Source organism: Sebastes fasciatus, chromosome 19 (genome assembly GCF_043250625.1).
Source record: "Sebastes fasciatus isolate fSebFas1 chromosome 19, fSebFas1.pri, whole genome shotgun sequence".
NCBI classification, from domain to species: Eukaryota; Metazoa; Chordata; class Actinopteri; order Perciformes; family Sebastidae; genus Sebastes; species Sebastes fasciatus.
The window spans coordinates 25,280,260-25,301,007 of NC_133813.1; the positions used below are offsets into that span (position 1 = coordinate 25,280,260).

General features: G+C 40.8%; 1 protein-coding gene across 6 annotated transcripts in view; it reads left to right on the forward strand.

The window, feature by feature from the left end:
• Positions 1–20,748, forward strand: part of nup214 (nucleoporin 214) — a 39,526-nt gene that overhangs the window by 10,573 nt on the left and 8,205 nt on the right. The window contains exons 12-32 of one of the 6 annotated variants that reach the window (XM_074618509.1): positions 1,067–1,508; positions 1,612–1,748; positions 1,883–1,971; positions 2,913–2,996; positions 5,563–5,712; positions 7,610–7,768; positions 7,864–7,967; positions 8,060–8,239; positions 8,685–8,773; positions 8,856–8,942; positions 10,287–10,595; positions 10,751–10,921; positions 11,294–11,405; positions 12,347–12,410; positions 13,868–13,937; positions 14,136–14,220; positions 15,111–15,163; positions 15,266–16,840; positions 19,056–19,123; positions 19,245–19,425; positions 19,614–19,766. In XM_074618509.1, the coding sequence (XP_074474610.1) occupies positions 1,067–1,508; positions 1,612–1,748; positions 1,883–1,971; positions 2,913–2,996; positions 5,563–5,712; positions 7,610–7,768; positions 7,864–7,967; positions 8,060–8,239; positions 8,685–8,773; positions 8,856–8,942; positions 10,287–10,595; positions 10,751–10,921; positions 11,294–11,405; positions 12,347–12,410; positions 13,868–13,937; positions 14,136–14,220; positions 15,111–15,163; positions 15,266–16,840; positions 19,056–19,123; positions 19,245–19,425; positions 19,614–19,766 (4,362 nt within the window). The remainder of the gene's footprint in view (positions 1–1,066; positions 1,509–1,611; positions 1,749–1,882; positions 1,972–2,912; positions 2,997–5,562; positions 5,713–7,609; positions 7,769–7,863; positions 7,968–8,059; positions 8,240–8,684; positions 8,774–8,855; positions 8,943–10,286; positions 10,596–10,750; positions 10,922–11,293; positions 11,406–12,346; positions 12,411–13,867; positions 13,938–14,135; positions 14,221–15,110; positions 15,164–15,265; positions 16,841–19,055; positions 19,124–19,244; positions 19,426–19,613; positions 19,767–20,748) is intronic. The other 5 variants (XM_074618510.1, XM_074618512.1, XM_074618513.1 and 2 more) reach the window with 5 other exon arrangements.

Sequence of the window (20,748 nt, forward strand, 5' to 3'; positions counted from 1 at the left end):
CTAAATTGAAATACTGGCTTCTCTGACAACAATGCTACAGCCAGTGTGTTCTCCTTTGGAATTTCCATCCCGGTCCAGAATATCAGTTTTTTGTTTTGGATCGCTGTGATCCCGTCCTCTGCCCATTTCGACACCCCGTTGCCACATATGAAAGAAATTGGCACGCAAACACAGCCTTCTGTAGCCACAGAGGCAAGCAAGCAAACAAACTGGATCAACAGAGATATCATAACATCATTGATATAACATGATTCTACCCGACCTGAAAAGCTTCATCACATCTCTCTGTGGTCTGGCGTGCAGCTGGGTTATCAAGGCAGCCAGTATTTGAGTCACACAGCCGGTGAAGTGATTTCAACTACTGCTAGCCAGAGGCTAACGCGTTCGTGTCTAGAAGGTAACCCTCACTGCCTTCAGTCACACCAGAGGAGCAGACGGGTCACGGCTCCAGTGTTTTGAATTTGGACTGCTGTTACTCATTTTAAACGCTATCTGTCAGTGCTACATATTATTGTTCCTAAGTTTCGAGGTCACAAAGGATCTTTGGAGGGCCTAGAAAGTTCTGAGTTGTGTTTGAGTGTAGTGGTGATGAGAGCAGAAAGGAAGTAGAAAACATTTGTGTTAATTGCAGTATTGTCATTTATCACACATTTTTGAAAGCAAAATGTTATTTATAAATGCTGACAATCGTTTTATGTATTTTTTTCTGTTGCTGGAATGTTATGAAGGTTTTTTTAATCTAATAATTTCTTGTTTTCTGTCACTTTATATTCACTAACATTTATTGAATGACACCAGTTGTTTTGGTCACACAGGGATCTTTGACTAGACTGTAAAATGCTTACTTTTCTATGAAGCTAGGAAGACAGCATTTTGACCCAGCCAAACTCCTCGACCCAAAACAACTTATTTACAAAAGCTGACGGAAAGAACCATGAAAAATGTGGACTTGTTCTTCTCTCTGAGGTTAATCCAGTTGCCTCTAGAGCTGGCAACCTTTGCTTTTAGTCACAACACGGCCAACATGTGATGAGATCGAATGAGCAAATTTATTTTCTGTTCGCAGGTTCTTTGGCAGCCCAACCTCCCAAAATGGCTGCCTCCTTCCCATCTGCCCCAGCAACATTCCCAAACCTCGGTCTTACTTTAGCAGCTGCTTCCACTCCTCCAGCTCCTGCTGCATCTTCCTCCGCTGCCCCATTCAGCATGGTTCCCACAGTTCCAGTGTCGTCGGCATCATCATCGGGCTTTGTCTTCTCGGTCCCGACTACATGCGCCCCTTCTGCTGCTCCAGCCTTCTCCTTGGGGGCAACCACACCTTTTGGCTCAGGATCCTCAGGCTTCTCCTTTGCCTCCAAACCTCCCTCTGACACTCCCTCAGCGACCTCAGCGTTTTCCTTCACCCCTTCCATCAAAGCACCAGCAATGGCAGCTCCAGTTCCAGCTCCAACACCCCAGAGTATTGCTGCCGCCTCCCCACCAACAGTGAAACTTAATCTTAATGAGAGGTAAATCATTATTTTTGACATTTATTATGGTATTCCAAAAGAGACATTGAGGTTTGTATACAGACATACAAAGACTTAGAACATCTGTCTGCTCTTTCCCAAGGTTTTCAGCACTGGAGACCCCAGCACCATCCCCACAGTCTTTCTCCTTTAATTCCTCATTGCCCAAAACAGTTGCCTCCAATTCCAGTATCATGACCGCCCCTCCAATCTCAGCCACTAAGCCACCAGCTGTATTGGGTAAGCCTGCCTCAGTTCCTTCACTTACATACTTTGTGTATCATTCTTATTTGATTTTTTTAATCAAAGAATTCTTTAAATCTTAAGTGTACATGTCTTGGGTTGTGATTCTAATATTGTTGCTTGTGTCTCAGCCCCGGTGCGTCCAGTTCAAACCAGCACCCCACCCACAGTCGTCCAGAAACCTGCTCCTGCTGCCCAGGGCCGTGTCCAAACTCCACAGGTCCTGTCTGTTTTATTATGAAGGATGTTTTTCTGTTCATATATTAACTTTTAATAATTGTTGATATTTTGCTCAAAAGATATATCAAAAGATAAAACGTATCTACCATAGGGACACACTGAAGGCACAGAGCCTCCATTACTACACTCAACTTCCACCAGTTTTTAAAAAGAACATAGAAATATTCAGTAAGATAGTATAGGTATTATTCCTCTACTCTCTATTTTCATCATCTTAACCTTTTTCACGTTACTGCTTCACAGTAAAATATTTGATATGGAGAGTGAAGGTTGAAGACAGCAGTCGTCCTTTAAGTTTTAAAAGGAAGCAATTGTTCAATTGTTATTGGATAAGAGTTAGACCAGTTGTATCAGTACAGTAACGAGAACTGTTGAATTAGCAACAAATGTACCTCACTGCATTAAGAAACAGTGTATCACCAGTGAAAGAACAACATACGGTCGCTATAGGAAATACACCACAGTAATGAATCTAGAAACATTAAGTACACTAGAGTAAAAGTAAAGTACGTAATATCAACAGTTATCTCAACAGTATCTTAGACTGTTATTTTAGCAACACATTAGCCTCAAACCACCAATGGCTAGCAGCGCTGCCGCTAAGCACACGCATGTTGCAAGTATGCTGAACTATCGTACACTTATTGGGTATGTACTGTAGTGCATAGAATGTGATTTTGGACGCAGCCAGTGCCTTTATCTTGCAACTGCTGTGGAACTCTGCTGGTAGCAGTTGCTACTAGCAACTGCATGTTCAACTGAAACTAACTGTCAGTGGCAGAAGAAAAGTGAATGAGATTACAGAAATCTTTGCTCTTCTTTTTTGCTCAAACTTACATTGGTAGTTTGTGTTTGTTTGTGTGTGTGTTTCCTACTGACTTAACTGCAGGTTTTGATGTATTTTGTTACTTCTTGATACAGGCAGCTGTTAGTGTGAAGGCCTTGGAGAAGCAGCTCCAGCAAAAGAGAGACTCTGATCCCATTATGGCCGGTATATTGGAGGAGGTGAGACACATCATCCAGTACATACTAGAGTACCATGCACCACTTCTCACTGGTCAACTTGTAAAAAGGAAAAAGTGAGAGCCTCATGGCCCAAACCATATGGGAGGAAAATAGTAGCATAATGCCAGCAAACTACATCCTGTTAGTTAACTACATCCTGTTAGTTAACTACATACTGTTAACTAACTACATCCTGTTAACTAACTACATCCTGTTAACTAACTACATCCTGTTAGTTAACTACATCCTGTTAGTTAACTACATACTGTTAACTAACTACATCCTGTTAACTAACTACATCCTGTTAACTAACTACATCCTGTTAGTTAACTACATACTGTTAACTAACTACATCCTGTTAGTTAACTACATACTGTTAACTAACTACATCCTGTTAACTAACTACATCCTGTTAACTAACTACATCCTGTTAGTTAACTACATACTGTTAACTAACTACATCCTGTTAACTAACTACATCCTGTTAACTAACTACATCCTGTTAGTTAACTACATACTGTTAACTAACTACATCCTGTTAGTTAACTACATACTGTTAACTAACTACATCCTGTTAACTAACTACATCCTGTTAGTTAACTACATACTGTTAACTAACTACATCCTGTTAACTAACTACATCCTGTTAGTTAACTACATCCTGTTAACTAACTACATCCTGTTAACTAACTACATCCTGTTAGTTAACTACATCCTGTTAGTTAACTACATCCTGTTAACTAACTACATCCTGTTAACTAACTACATCCTGTTAACTAACTACATCCTGTTAGTTAACTACATCCTGTTAACTAACTACATCCTGTTAGTTAACTACATACTGTTAACTAACTACATCCTGTTAACTAACTACATACTGTTAACTAACTACATCCTGTTAACTAACTACATCCTGTTAACTAACTACATACTGTTAACTAACTACATACTGTTAACTAACTACATCCTGTTAACTAACTACATCCTGTTAACTAACTACATCCTGTTAACTAACTACATCCTGTTAACTAACTACATCCTGTTAACTAACTACATCCTGTTAGTTAACTACATACTGTTAACTAACTACATCCTGTTAGTTAACTACATACTGTTAACTAACTACATCCTGTTAGTTAACTACATACTGTTAACTAACTACATCCTGTTAGTTAACTACATCCTGTTAACTAACTACATCCTGTTAACTAACTACATCCTGTTAACTAACTACATACTGTTAACTAACTACATACTGTTAACTAACTACATACTGTTAACTAACTACATCCTGTTAACTAACTACATCCTGTTAACTAACTACATCCTGTTAACTAACTACATCCTGTTAACTAACTACATCCTGTTAGTTAACTACATACTGTTAACTAACTACATCCTGTTAGTTAACTACATACTGTTAACTAACTACATCCTGTTAGTTAACTACATCCTGTTAGTTAACTACATCCTGTTAACTAACTACATCCTGTTAGTTAACTGACATAACTGATGTTGGCTTGCTAGTTTAATATAAGACTGGTTTAGATTGTAGAGTGAGAGAGATAATAGAATATGGTCGACGTATCTGGCCTGACACTTGATCAAAATGCTGTTTAATAATGATGTAACCTGGATAGACTACATTTCACAAAGATACTAGCTGTACCTCAAGTCATAAAGCATTCTGCTAACAGCATCAGACTAAATGACCCCCTCACTCTTAAATTAGGGCTGAAAGATTTTGAAAAAATATCTAATTGCGATTATTTTGACTGATATTGCAATTGCGATATGATTTGTGTTATTAGAGGGAATGATCATTTCTACATCATTATTCTCATTTTCATTGAAAAACCTATGGTGTGATTTCTGCAGGTGTCTGTACCTAACAAAGATGTTTTCTTAAGTCTGTAGAATATGATGTGTAGGCCAGGACATCTAAACAAGATTTAATTTAAAATGGTATTTTGACACATATTTCGTCTTTAACAAATATTGCCCCTCCGTCAATTTGAATATTGACCATATTGCGACGTCCATAAAATTGATTAATTATGCCACCCCGTCTTAAATGCATAAATACTCTGAAACACGCAAAGCCACGCCTGCATTTACAAAGGAGTGCCAGTAAAGTTAAATATATAATTTGGCCTCCTACTTTATTTTTGGAGGTTCTGTTACAGTAAGTGATCCTACAGTTACTTCCTGTTTACATACAGTAGTTGACTGACTGTGCAACAGCTGTTTTTAGCAGCTAAATTTACACATTTATGCATACTGTAATAAACATACATATTACACATACATACAGCAAGAGTATGATGTATAATATATATGTCTTAGCTAATATATTATTAGCTAAGACATTTATTAACTTTTAATGGTGCAACCCATTTCTTTAATTTAGTAAACTTGCCACTTTAGTAGTTACAAAGAACTTAGTGAAAAACAGCTGGTGCAACTCAGTCCTGGTTAAGATAACATGTCATGTACACCCAGTGTCCAAATGATTCCTCAAATAGTTTTGTAACTAAGCATCTTTGCGTCTTTGACTTGTCATCAGATTGCACACTTCCAGAAGGAGTTAGATGACCTTAAGGCACGAAGCGCCAGAGCTGACTTCAAGGTTGGCACCAATGAGGAGATGAAGGAGTTGAGGAAGGAGTCAGAGGACCTCCATATTTTCACCCTGGAGATCAAGGAAACTACAGAGGTAAGACCACATTTAGAAAATCAAAAACACGTTTAGATATCACTTGGGTTAACCCAAATCCTTGTCAGTTAAATCACACCTACCAGCTAAATCCTACCCCCAACAGCTGCCTCCTACTCAGGATGCAATGGTCTTAGAATAACGAGCACTGTTATAAGGTTGCAGTGGTATGATAAATATAAACAGCAGCATGTGTACCAGCTTCCCCTCTTGTGGCTGGGGGAGACGATGCATGACCTTTCGGACCTTTGGGCAAGCGCATTAACAAGAACATTTTGAAAGTATGCAGCTATTTTCTGCTCCTTTCCCTTTTTAACTTTTGATTTTGAAAAGAGCACTACAAATATTTGGACAGCCCTAAATATTCTATTTTTCGAAGTATATATTGACTTGTATAACTTGTCTATAGTATATATCATATACAAACAAGCTTTTTGTAGTCTCAAGACATTTTCACACCGCGGACGAAACTGACAAAAGTAAACAAAAATGCAAAATATTCATTGGCGATTTTTCACGTCAATAACTTTCATACCAAGGCCGACACGAATATTTGCATTCCGTGCATTCCACCAAAAATTTAATTTTCTCACGTCACACAATCATTGATGTATAACTTGTTTTTATTATAATAAACCCACACTCAACTCTACGCACTGGAGACAGGCTCGTTATTCCAAGTGTGCAGGTCTGTGTGAAAAGTTACAATGTGGTCGCATTTCCTATGAAGCATGTTATTGTAACAAGTGTAAATGCTGAGCTTATTGCACCGGGTTTTCATCATTCATGATAAAATATTTTTCTTCAATCCATATTTGTTGGCTTCAATCCATATTTTGTATTTTTAAGTATTAATTGGGCGGTCTAGCAGCAATCTAACAGCACCATAAATTCCATTTATATAACCACAATAACATAAAATCACATTTTCATCATAAAATAAGACAACCGACATTCAAAACTTAATTTCGAAAGCCTCAATAGAAGGACACTATTTTGCAAAATCAATATCCATATTGTTGTGTGAAAAGACCTTTATAAAAACAAAGTACTCCAGAGGACAAAAACAGCAAAATAAGCACTTCCACTAAACTACAACAACTACATTGTTATACTTTTGTAGTTGTTGGATTACAACTATGAGACAGACTGGTGCTCAGAGAACAACCTGCTGCTCAGCTGCCTCAAAACCAAGGAACTGATCATTGATTTTAGAAAAAAAGGAGGCAAAGACACACCCCTGTCTACATCAATGGAGCTGAGGTGGAGCAAATTAACAGTTTTAAGTAAGTATTTGCTGACTCGATTCTCCTTGAATTCAAGACATAAATAAACCTCCAGTGTAAGTCATTCCTTGTCTCCGGTCCACTTTTTCAGTCTTTAATTAATTGCTCTAAAAAACTCCTCCACAACCTCCACCCTGGTGGAAAAAAACTCAAATTTGGCTGTATTTTTTAAGGAAACATAAGAAGGCAAAATTCCCCTGCCAAGTTCTTTACATTACAAACTGGCATGGGATGTGCACGGCCCCGGGACAGGAGGGCTCTGCAGCGGGTGATTTAAACCGCCCAGAACATCACTGGTACCCATCTACTGAGCATAATATTGGTGAGATGAGGTGCCTGTGAAGAACCCAAAGGATATTAAAATACAGTAGTCACCCCGGCCATAGCCTGTTCACCCTGCTGTATCCGCTGCCGTACCACCAGACTAGAGAGCAGCTTCTTTCCTCAGGCTGCGAGACTCATCAACTCATCCTCCACACTCCACCATAACAAAACGTTTTTTTGTTTTTTCTTATGTAGCATAAAGGGACTACTACTGCTTTTCAATGCACGACCCTGTGTTATACAGTGACAATAAATTAACCTTATCCTTGTTTTTTTCTGATTCACAGTCTCTCCATGGGGACATTGGTACATTGAAGACCACCTTGCTGGAGGGCTTTGCCGGAGCAGAAGAAGCCAAGGCCCAGAGTGAGCTGAGCAGAGACAGAAATTACAGACAGCTGCTGTACAAAAAACCTCTGGACCCCCGCAGCGAGGAACAGCTCAAGGTGAAATGTTTGCATCAATGGATACTTTTTGTAAAGCCTTAAATGAATCACCTACATATTCATAGTGTTTTGTCTATTTTATTTGACTTATTCAGGAGATTCGCAGGCTGTACCAGTATGTGATGTTCGCTGTGGAAGATGTTAACGACGTGTTGGATGTGGAATGGGAGAAACACCTAGAGAAGAAGAAAAAGCAGAAGTAAACACAAAAGACCAGCTATTTGAGTATTTTATATTGAAAAGATTTGGGGTTAAGTATCATTTGTTATGAAATAATTCTCTCCTTCGCAGACATATGGTCGTGCCGGGGCGTGAGGGTCTGTTCACTACACTGGCCAACAACCTGTACATTATCAACCAGCAGAAGAACAGATTGGACCAGCTGATTAAGCAACTCACCTCACTGCGCCTCTACAACAAGACTACTGCGCCAACTATAAACCGCAGTGCTGCTACAGCAACAGCTGCTGGGTAGGAGCTGGCAAAGAACAAGGAGTAGGGGTGGAGGAATGTTAAAAAATCTCAGGGATTAAATGAGTATTACATGTTGTAAATTTTGAGTTTGTTGTGAGAGAAGAGACTGCATAGTAGGTTTGGGAATCCGAGACTTCATATTTCAAATTAACCTTGACTTAAATGGGCTGCAGTTTGAATATTGGAACAGTTTTTTAAAATAATTAAAACCTCAAAATAAATTCAACTTAGAGGTTTTTTGTTTTTGTTTTCATAGATGAATGGCATATTAGCTAACAATATAATGACCATAGCTCATGAATAACATAAAGATTGCATTCATTTCTTTCAGTGTGCAAGCCTTGACAGGATATTAACATTCATTTCTAATTATGTGCATTAGTACATTGCAAATAGGGTGTTGTTTGCAACTTAAACAACTTGTGTCTGTGTTTTATGACAGTTTGGAAAGCGAGCTTGAGAGTTTAAGGGATGCACTCCTGAAAGCCAGGCTGGACAGCATCCCTCCTCAGATCAAATCCAAATCTCCAGGTATCAGTCTTTTTATGTTTTTAATATAAGAATGATCATGTTTCTTAATTTCAACATATACTAACTCCTAATGTTTCTCCAGCAGTCAAGATATCACCAGTGAAACAGTCCCAGCTGCGTAACTTCCTCTCAAAGGGGCAGATGCCTCCTGTCCGCTCAACTGCACCAGGTACACATATCCTGCTCAAAATCATTTCAACAAGGGTTACACTAATATCCGGTGATTTTTGTTGTAAATTTGATTTACTGCCCGAGAAATTTTTGGTTGCATTAAAGTTTACGAATGTAGCTTATCTTTACCAAAAACTCTACAGTGCATTTAAGAGGATACTTTAAAATAAAATAAAAAAAATTAAAATCTGAGACTTGATTTTAAGTTCACAGTAATTTTATCAGAACTGCAAATAGCTTGTCAAAATTCAGCATTTGTGGAGCTCCATGATGTCAGTGAGATTCATGTTGCCATTTTTATGTTGATAACAGTGTTTTAATATTACCATAATGCAGCTATACCACAGTTATTGGTGATCTAGCTCAGGGGTTCTCAACCTTTTGTAACTTAAAGCCCAGTTCTGGTTGTTAAAAAATGTCAGAGGACCATTTCAACCCAAATAAATGAGAAAAAAACAACATGACAAAAGAGAAAAAAATAAACTGGGCTGTAAATATGTGTCACTGTCTGCCATTATGAATCCAAATTTAATGTATTTAGGGTCATTCCTTACCACACAGCTTTTACTGGCGCAGGTTGTCAATAGGGCTGCAACTAATGATTATTTTCGTTTTTGATTAATCTGACAATTAGTTTCTCGATTAATCAATTAGTTGTTTGGTCTATATAAAATGTTAAGATGTCAGAAAATAGTGAAAAGTGACGATCTGTGTTTCCCAAAGCTCAAGATGACGTCAGAAAATATCTTGTTTGTCCACAACTCAAAGATAATCAGTTTACTGTCATAGAGGAGGAAAGAAACCAGAAAATATTCACATTTAAGAATCTGGAATCAGAGAATTTTGACTTGTTTTTCTTGAAAAATTACTCAAACTGATTAATCAACCATCAAAATAGTTGCCGATTAATATAATAGTTGACAACTAATCGATTAATCTTTGCAGCTCTAGGTCTCCCGTATCATTTTTTTGTTTAAAAAAAACTACTCATTTTGTGTCACTGCATCTGAGGGAACGTTAGCTCGCCAACAGTGGCAAAACACGTTTGTCTCTACCTGTGATGTGTTGTGATTGGCGTGGTGATATTCAAACGGAACTGGTCACAGTAATTTAATCAAAGCATCATTTCAATGTTTTTTTTATTTATGTGAATTCTTGAGTATATTTAGATATAAATATGACTAGCTTTGTAAATTACCAAAAAATATATATGTTTTTAAATGTAATCTATCCTCTACCTCTCTACCTCTCTACCTCCGCGGCCCATTTGATGGCGCTCTGAGGCCTCGGCCCAGAGGTTGAGAACAGCTGATCTAGATGTTCTTCATCTATTCTCTTCCAGCCAACCTGTCTCGCTCAGCCTTCCTTTCACCTAAATACTACGAGGATTTGGATGATGTGAGCTCTACGTCCTCCCTGTCCCAGTCCCTGGAGCCTCACCCAGCTGACTTGGAGCTGGAGGAGGAGGAACTACAGCCAGAACTCCTTCCCCTCACTGTCCTTCCTCCAGCATTGTCAACCCCCCGCCACCCCACAGTCGTGAGGACCCCCTCTATCCTGCCAGGCTTTGGGGCTATCCAGTCCACCCCTTTAACAAAACTTCACTCAGTACCGGGTATGGGCTTTGGACTCAGCCCTATTGCCAGCCCCGGTGAGTAAATCACACCCACTGTTGCTACAGAGTTGTCATTGCCAGTTTGGCATTTAAAGCCATAAGATGAGCTTTTAAATGTCACAAGTGTGGCTACTAAATATTAGTAGACATGCTTTGTTTCATAACTGCTGCTCACTGTATCGATCTTTCAGTTCCAACTAATAAGATCAACCTCAGCGGAGCTGACAGCACTGCTCTTGCCACCAAGACAGTAAAACATGGAGCCCCACCAAGCGAGAGGACCATCCCTGTCACCACAAACCCTGCCCAGCTGGCTGCAGCCACTGCTGCTCTACGCAGGCATATGGCCAATCAGAAGCCGGGTAGGAAAAGAATGACTTTTGAAAATAATAAAGTATTTTGTTTATTTTTAAATGGTAATGGAAGACTTATTAAGTTGCCATGGGCAGCACTGTGTGTATAACAAGCTGTTTGTATAATATTGAATTGCTATGCCCACTGTAATTCACCAGGGGGAGACACAGACTTCCAGACCAAATAATGTGAACCTGGTAGCTTTGTGTCCCAGCACAATGTCCCATCATATCTGAGAACCACTTAGTAACCTGTTTCAGTGTAATTCAAACCAGGCTAAAATCACCAGGACATGAAATCCATTTAAATAACCTGTCTGTATGTTCTGTTTTAAACACAAACATTGTTTGTGCATTTATGTTCATCTCTGTGTGTTCCAGCTGTCGTCAATACTTCCTTGACTGAGTCCACTTTGAAGACAGTTCCTCAGGTAGTCAATGTCCAGGAGCTCAAGGACAAAGGGCCTCCTATACCGGTTTCCAGTAACATCAGGTAAAAATTTCAAAATGATATAGATTTCTTTTGAGTTATGTAATGAAATGTTAAGTAAGTGACAGTCAGTTTCTAGTGTAAAGGTCAGGGAGGATTTTGCTCAAGAATAAAAGTAGTAAAGACGGACTGTACTGTATATTGTATCAGGATGGAGTTAAATCTACAGGTTACTGAAACTGGATTACTGAGGGGGTTGTTTTCATTAAAAAAAACAATATGCTGGAGATTGGAGCCAAAACAATACTTACACTGCACTGTATGCACACCGTCTAATTGTCTCTTTTCATATCATTATCCTCTTCACATCTTTCATTTGACTCTTTTTTCCCTCCATGGTTCACACTCTTGTTTTGCCCCTTCCAGTCTGCACCTTACTCTTTCCGCCTCACTGGGCTGTGCTCCACTTTTGTGCTTGATATTTCGGCAGCCCATCCCTCCTCGGGGCTTTTCACCAAATAAAGCCTGCTCACAATAACAAACAAGCAAAGCAAGGCATTGTGAGAGTAAGACGATTATGAAAGAGGGGCTTTTCCCCGATTCCACACTAACATACTCTTTATCTCACACAGTACAGTAATGGTTCACACTGCTTCACACCCATCTCAATATATTTAGTTTTACCAGAACAAAATCTTCAAGCTCTGTAAAATTTAAAATTCCACATAGTGACAGATTTGGTTTTGAAATTTAATTTAGACCTGAACTGTGAACTAAACGATCAGTATAAAAATTGTCCTACAATATTATAATAGATATTATATATATATATAATATTATAAAATTACATTTTTGTCCAGCCCTACACAAAGGAAATATTTGGTAGCAGAGACAAGGTTTTTGGTTTTGGGTACCTCATTTTACTAAATTTGAAGGTGTGTGTTGTATTTGTTCCATAAATTAAATACCTGAACACTCTCTCCTCCTTCTGTTCTCTTTCCCAGCTCATCAGTACCAGATCCAGCAGCTGCGGTCTTTGCAGCAGTTTCTTCCAACCAGGCCAAACGAGTGAGTACTGTATCTTATCCATCACTGCACTGAGCCATTCATTTTGTCATGTTTGTACACGTACACAGCTATGGATTTATGTGTCACATTATTATTTAAATAGTCTGCAAAATACATCTTGAATGGCGCACAAGTCAAATATTTTTACAGAATTGATCAAACCATGACGAAGCATATGAAAATATTTTCAGCTAGGGCTGCAACTAACGATTATTTTCATTATCGATTTCTGTTGATTATTTTCTCGATTTAATCGATGAGTCGTTTGGTTTATAAAATGGTGAAAAGTGTCGATCAGTGTTTCCCAAAGCCCAAGACGACGTCCTCAAATGTCTTATTTTGTCCACAACTCAAAGATATTCAGTTTACTGTCAAAGAGGAGGAAAGAAACCAGAAAATATTCCCATTTAAGAATCTGGAATCAGCGAATTTTGACTTGTTTTTCTTGAAAAAATTACTCAAACTAATTAATCAACTATCAAAATAGTTGACGATTCATTTAATAGTTGACAACTAATCGATTAATCGTTGCAGTTCTAGTTATGTGCTGGACTATTTCAGTCACTCCCTGGAATATCCGCTGTTCACCTGACAAGAAATAGTCCAGCACATAATCCCTCATTTAAAACCTCAACTCGTTATTTTTACAAATTAAACAAACAAGATAACATATTGATTAAGGAGCTTTGGAGTGGCTGTTAAGCAGATTTTGTTACCCTTAGCCAGATCCAGGATAGCTATTTTCCCCTGCTTCTAGTCGTTATGTTTTATCGATTAATCGTTGCAGCTCTAATGTCTGCATTGTCAAAATACCGGAAACGATATGAGGATATAATTTTTTGCCCATATCAGCCACCCCTACCACATATCTGCTTCTCTGATAAACAGAATAATTGGTTAAAAGAAATATGAAGACATTAACTTGACAACCTGTAGTGGTTGAGATTTCCAAGTTGAACAGCCATTTACATGCTGTAGCTTAAATACTCAAAATCAAGCAAATTCAGTGTTCGTTTCCCCTCTCCCTGCAACTTTAAAGAACATTCAACTTGCAAGAATTCACAGATTGCTGACAGTTTTGAATGTGAAGACAGACATGAAGACAGACCATTAACTGTATGGGGGAGAAATGTCCCAGCTCCCTCCCATGCCGATGTTACATATTGCAGTTGGGTGACAGGGGAACTCCTCGCGCAAATCTTCGTCACTGTTCAATTTAATGGGAATGACCCAAACATACTGATCTCTCTCGCTACATGTGAGCACATACAGACTTGCTTTTCCTCTACATCTGACTTAAGATTGCAGCCTGCACTGTAACACGTAGCAGTGTGTTCAAAGGAAGCTGCGTAATGATTTTTAATATTATACACATAATGGGTGTATAGTCTCTCTGTATTAAGTTTTTGCAGAATTAAGCTCTAATAGCCAATGCCTGTTTACAACGATCTGTGCAGAATCCTTCCCAAGGTATCCAGAAGCTGTCCGCTGAAAGTACAACCGCCCCACAGTCGAGCTTCGTGTTTGGTAAGCGCTGGTTAGATACGTGCATACATAGTTTCCTCTTACCTGTTGCCCAGATTTGGTTACACATAAACAAAATTGCTGTCAAGAACATTGCTTTTGATTCTGGACTGTGGTTGTGCAAAATCCCAACATTTTAGTTTGCAAGGGTGACACCTTATATAGATTTTATTGACTTCATAACCTTATATGTCTTTTCAGGTCAACCGCCCAAAACCGACGTTTCAGCGACTCCTGCTATCTCAGCAGAGCAAAGCTCCAGCAAAGGTTTCTCCTTCGCATCAGGGTGAGTCAGCTTATGAAAATTAAAACAGCAGTATCCTGACAGTAGTGTATGAGACAGGTAATCTGAAAAAAAATCATGTGTCTCTGTCCGTCGGTGCTCCTAATGGCATCTGCAAGATTTCACAGACGGGAGGAAAACAACCAATCAGAGCCGAGCTGGAGCCTTGCCGTCTCTGAGCAGCTGTCGATCACTCGCAAACTCTGATCAAACGGTCAAACTAGGCAGCGCTGAGATCAACCCCATTTCAGTCCCCCGGGGACAATGCTGAATAACTAATAATAATTAATGTTGAATATGAATAATGTCGTGGGATTATTCCTTATTTCATGAGCTTTTTTGTTTTTTATAGTTTATTATAACATACTTATATTAACACAAAAAACGAAGCATTCGAATACTGATTTGGAGGTCGATTACCATGGCAACGGTTGAAGCTTCGAAGCATTTGGGTCCGCCCTAGTTATATGTTCATGATTTAGTTTATTTAAATTTTTTATTATAATTATTTTTTTTTATTTTTGAGTATGCATATATATAAAAACCTCTCCCTTTCCTCTTCCGGTAATGGGTTGAAATTTTGATGACTCATCCTGACTCATCAAATGTGATTTAGGGCTACCAACTAATACCTTCCATCATATATAAAACTGCACTTTACTGTCAGCTTGTGGGTGGAAGTAGCTATTAAACCAATATCATGGGTCATGTACTTTTCTAAAAGAGTGTTATTATGGTCTAATTTATTAGTTTCTAATGACTCCTAATCTGACATACATGTGAGGGAGGTGTGGGTGGAGGTGAACATTCACCTACCGCTCTCTATCGCTTTGATCAAAATCGAAATAATATTCTCACTGTTGGTTCATTGTGACTTAAATATTCTCTTGCAGGCCCGCAGCCTTCAGTTTCGCCTCTGTTGCACAGGGAGCTGGAATGTCACAAGGTAAAAACAATATAGCAACTTGGTACCAGATAGTCGTAGGATGATGTCAAATATATACGCCTTTATCATTTTGTGTTTATTTTTTCACTTATGTTTTTCCAGCGAAGGATGTAAGTAAATTCTCCTTTGCTGCAAACGGCAAAATGATGTTTGGCCAGCCTGGAGAGGAGCCGTTCTCCCTCACCCCAAACTCCACCTCCCCTGCTCTCGGCACTGCATCTCCCACCCTGCCTCCAAACATCTCAGGAGACAAACCCGCCTCTACCACAACTGCCCCCAGGACAGGGCAACAGCCCCTAAAGATAGTTGGAGGAGAGACTCTGGGCAGTTTCTCTGGACTACGTGTGGGCCACGGAGAAGAAGCTAAAGATTCAGCCACCAAACCCGCCGCTGGCTCATTTACCTTCGGGGAAACTGGAATTGGTATAGGCAAGGGAGCAGCACAGTTTGGCTATGCTGCAGGTCTCCAAAAGTCTACAGAAGATTCTACAGGAGCAGACTTGTCCAAGGGGGCAGTGTCAGGCAGTTTGTTCAAGCCTCCTGAACCAAACGCCAAGCAGGCCTTCTCTGTTCCCCAGTCTAGCTCAGCTGCCTCAGCTTCACCCACGTCTTTCGGTAGTCTTCTCACAGCTTCTTCAGACCCCTCAGAGGAACCAAAAGTTTCCCCACAACCCTCAGAACCCACACCGCCCCCTGAAAAAGAACCTGCTACTGCAGCAGCTGTAGAGAGCGCTAGTCCCGTTGCAGTACCTGAGCCCGCAGCGGACGCAGTTGTCACGGAAACCACAGCAGCCGCCGTTCCAGCACCAACACCCGCACCTCCTTATCCCACAACCGCCCCTACCCCAGACCCTCCCTCCTACTTCACTGCAGTAACTGAAGCAACCCCTCCAACACCAGCCACTGCGGCTCCCACAATAGAAGCCACCCCAGACAGCACCACCACCACCACCACCACTGCTCATGTGCCCACTGCTGTAGCACCCGTCTCCCAGGTAGCTCCAACAGCGTTTCAGGTGCCCAGCTCTGACAAACCAGGCTCCATTTTTACTCAACCTGCACCTGCAATAACAGACAGCAGTTCCCTTGGACTTACACCAGTTATCAGCACAGTTGCTGCTGCAGCCACCACTCCCACCCCTACAGTTGTTAACAGTACAACAACCACTGCTGCTAGCACTGTGTTTGGGCAACCTGCTGCACCTCCAGCAGCCCCAGCAGCCCCAGCAGCCCCAGCAGCCCCAGCAGCCCCAGCAGTCCCAGCAGCCCCCTCAGTCCCAGCAGCCACAGGATTTGGCTCAACTGCCTTTGGTGCATCGACTGGAACTGTTTTTGGCAATTCTGTGTTTGGCCAGGCGACTGGCTTTGGCCAGCCGGCCAGCAACACCGAAACATCCGGTGGCTTTTCTTTCGGCCAAGCAGCATTTGGAGCAAGTTCTAACAGCGCGACTACTGGAGGAAGTCTGTTTGGTGCCGCTACTGCTACCAACGCCAGTTCCTTCTCCTTTGGCACAAGCGGTGCCATCACAGCCAGCAGCACTGGCACAGGGCTGTTTGGACAAACCACAGCACCAGCATTTGGCCAGAGCACTGGGTTTGGGCAAGGGTCTGTGTTTGGAAGTAACACCACCACATCCTCATCTACAGGGTTCAGCTTTGGACAGCCCTCAGGTGAGTGTGAGTCTGCACTTGATTTCTTACTGCTCATTGGTAAAATATGGTATGAGTTTGTGGCTAACGGTTTAATATCTGTCAGCTGAGTAATGAAACCTAATATTTCTGTGGGATGTAATAGCAGTATAATCTTTACAAAACACTCACTTCTATAGCAAGAGATGTCCTGACTCCCGATCAAGTTTATTTAGCCATGAAGTCGCTGTCCCTCCGTGTGTGTTATAATCCAAACTTTTCTGTGCTTTGTTGACATAGCCGGCCGGCCGTGTGTCTCTTTTAGTACATGTTCTTGCATGTGAGCGGTTGTTTTTAGGCTAGATTTAAACTATTGCCAAAATGTTCTTTCGTCAAGTGATTCTCATTCTCATTTTTCTTCCATGTGCTATGGCATATGCAAATTATAGTTTCAATGACACAAGTAGTTTCAATAGCTAGTGCTACACTGAACCTGACTGACTCACGTCATTATATTATTGCACCTGAACACAGTATCTTCAGTTCACCAAATTCATATTGGAATCCTGTGGCTATTTATAAATTGGGAAAATGACACCTTCAGGCTCTCAAAATAATTGGGTATACAAGGTTCTCAATTTCAAATCAGTCAGCTGTAAAAACAAGTCAGCCAGAGACGTTGTTGTCACTCAAATTGGTGTTATATTTACTAATCAGAACTACACAGCTACAAATAGTTAAAGGGTAACTTCGGTATTTTTCCACTTGGACCCTATTTTCCCATGTTTTTGTGTCTAAGTGACTAATGGGGACAATTTTGGAAATTTGTCCAGTATTAAGGGAGAGCGCTGTAACCGGCAGCCGCAAAACGAGCTTCGAGGGCAAGTGAGCAGCGTCAATGTAACGTTACGTTCACTAACAGTGCTTGTTTTTGCCACTGACAGGCTCAGATTGTTGGTAAGTGTTTGACAACATAATGGAAAGGACCTTACAGAGAAATAAAATGTTTTTCTTACACTTGATCCGGACTCTTTCCATAATGTCAGACACTAATAATACCAATCAGAGCCTGTCATGGCAAAAACAAGCACTTTTAGAGGACGTAAATGACGGTGCCAGCTTGCCCCAATAGCACCATATTGCAGCCTGAGAGTAGCTGCCATCTACAGCACTTTCCCTCAGTACTGGACCAGTTTTAGAAATTGTTGTCGCTATTAGTCAGTTAAAAACATGGGAAAATAGGTCCAGGTTGAAAAATACCAAAGTTACCCTTAAAGTTGTGTCTGACAATGTTTAAGCTAACAATGTCAGACACAACTTAATTGTATTAGGTTTGTTAAGGATAGTGAACAGTAAAGGAGGTTGTGTGTATGAAAATATCAACTCATTCAGCTGAACATCCTGCACATTTTGTGGTGATTCAAGTCAAATGTGACATTTCTTTTGGTTGAATCATCTTGCAGGAGAGAAGACACCCAATTGTGTCTGTAGTATACTGCCTGCCTGAGTGGATTGGAGGTGTGGGACTGGCTGTGAGATTTGGGGTGGTGAGGCAGTCTGAGTAAAGAGGGGGGCATGAGGGGAATTGTCCCATTCCCAAAGATTCTCTAAATTCCCAACACAGTGTGGGAATGTCTGTGTCCCCGTGGGCAGCTGATGTTAATGTATCAGCTCATCTGTCAGATGCAGCTTGTCACTCCTGTCCACAGATTTTAAAGGAGGGGTTCTGAGTTTCCAGAGATAGCTCATTCTGTTTTATGATACTAGGGGAAGAAAAGGAAGATAGCTAAAAGACACATAATAGTGACTAGGACATTTATATGGCATCATCGGCTACATGACATCTAGTAGTGCAAAGAATGTCTCAAGCTATGTTCACACTACGAGTGACAAAAGCAACAAAACAGCCAAGCGTGGCCAGCTACATTGTCGGTAAGTCGCTGTTGAAGTGCTCAAGCGCTCGTTGACGTAGTTACGTCGTTAAATAACACTGGGAACTAGCTATTTTTTTTAGATGGAATGGAACAGGGTAAAACAAAAACATATGATTTGTTGATGCTTCACTTCATTGAAACGCTGAAAATAGGTTGAGACCAGCTCAGCTTTAATTGTAGTGTGTCACGCAGTGACAAGTGTCGGGCATCAGTTTGTAGCTTCATGTCCCCGGCTCCCATTGAAAATGACTCATAGCCTGTGCTGTGTCGCTCATACTGTGAACACAGCATCAGTCTTGACTGTATTCTTCTTTTCCCATTTATTCCAGCTTTTGGCTGCTCTACTGCCCCCCCTGTGTTTGGCCAACAAGCTGGCAATGGAAGTGTATTTGGACAGGTATCATCCATTGTTTCTTTTTGATTGATTGATAGAGCAACCTATGAATAGTATTGTCTTAAATTAAAATGAAAAATCCCATTCTTTTGGACACATTGTATGACGAACATTTCTCTCCCAGCAGCAGCAGCCCTCATCTGGTGGGACTCTGTTTGGCTCAAATCCAGCCAACCCAGCGGGCTCACCTGCTGGTGGAGGGTTCTTCTCTGGCCTTGGAGGTAAACCGAGCGAAGACGCTGCCAACAAGAACCCATTCGGCGCCGGCGGCGCCCCCGGAGGGTTTGGGCAGCCTGGTCAGACAGGTAGGCTAATGCAATTTGTAAGAAGAATTAAGATTGCTGATTTATTTTTTATTCTAACTTCTGTTTACATGCTGTGTAGTGAGTGTTACACCTTTACCATACTGGAAGCCAAATGGGAACTGTACCAGAAGCAAACCCCCATTTTACTGTCTTTGAAAGCTACATTTATTTGCCTGTTTCTCCTCTAGGTGCCAACAGTCTGTTTGGGGATAGCGGTGCCAAGACCTTTGGTTTTGGACAGTCCTCCTTTGGTGAGCAGAAACCTTCAGGGACCTTCAGCACTGGTGCAGGGAGTGTCGCAGCCCAGGGATTTGGCTCCTACTCTAGCCCGACAAAATCAGGTACAGCTTTCCTCATATTGCCTTTTATTCTAATAGTACTTTGGTTCCTCAGTCCTTACTGTTTCATCCACTCTATGAAAATGATGCTTGCTTGTACTTTGCAGTTAACATTTTACCAGATGATTTATAGTGCTGACATTTTTAGACCAGACTTGTTTCCATGTGGTGTTCATACATCCTTAAGGCCTTTTCACAACAGAGATGAAAACAAAACGGAAATGCCAAAAATTTGTTTTGGGTTTTTTCGCGTTCAAACCTTTCACACCAAGGTCGACACGAGTATTTGCGTTCCGTGCATTCCACTGAAAATTCCATCAATTCAACAATCATCGATCGATTCACAAGTTGTTTTTACTATAATAAACCCACACTCAACTCTATGCACTGAAGACCGGTTCGTTATTGTTCCAAGTGTGCAGGTCTGTGTAGAATAGTTACAATATGGTCGCATTTTCTATGAAGCATGTTATGGTAACATTTAGTCCTTGAGGTTGATGTGTTGGAAGCAGAAAAAATGGACAAGCGTAAGGATGTGAGCGACTTTGACAAGGGCCAAATAGTGCTGGCTAGACGACTGGGTCAGAGCATCTCCAGAACTGCAGCTCTTGTGGGATGTTCCCGGTCTGCAGTGGTCAGGACATACCGAAAAGTGGTCCAAGTAAGGAGAACCGGCGACAGGGTCAGACCCCAGGCTCATTGATGCGAAGACTGACACGGGTTGTCCGATCCAACAGAAGAGCTACTGGAGCTCAAATTGCTGAAAAAGTTAATGCTGGTTCCGATAGAAAGGTGTCAGAACACACAGTGTATCGCAGTTTTGTGGCGTACGGGGCTGCGTAGCCGCAGACCGGTCAGTGTGCCCATGCTGTCCTAATGTTATGGCTGATTGGTGTAAGTAGTGGTGTTATTAGATAATGTCATAATTCCACACTTCCACACAGTCACCTGATAGGCTTGTACTAGTGATGTTTGATATTCTCCG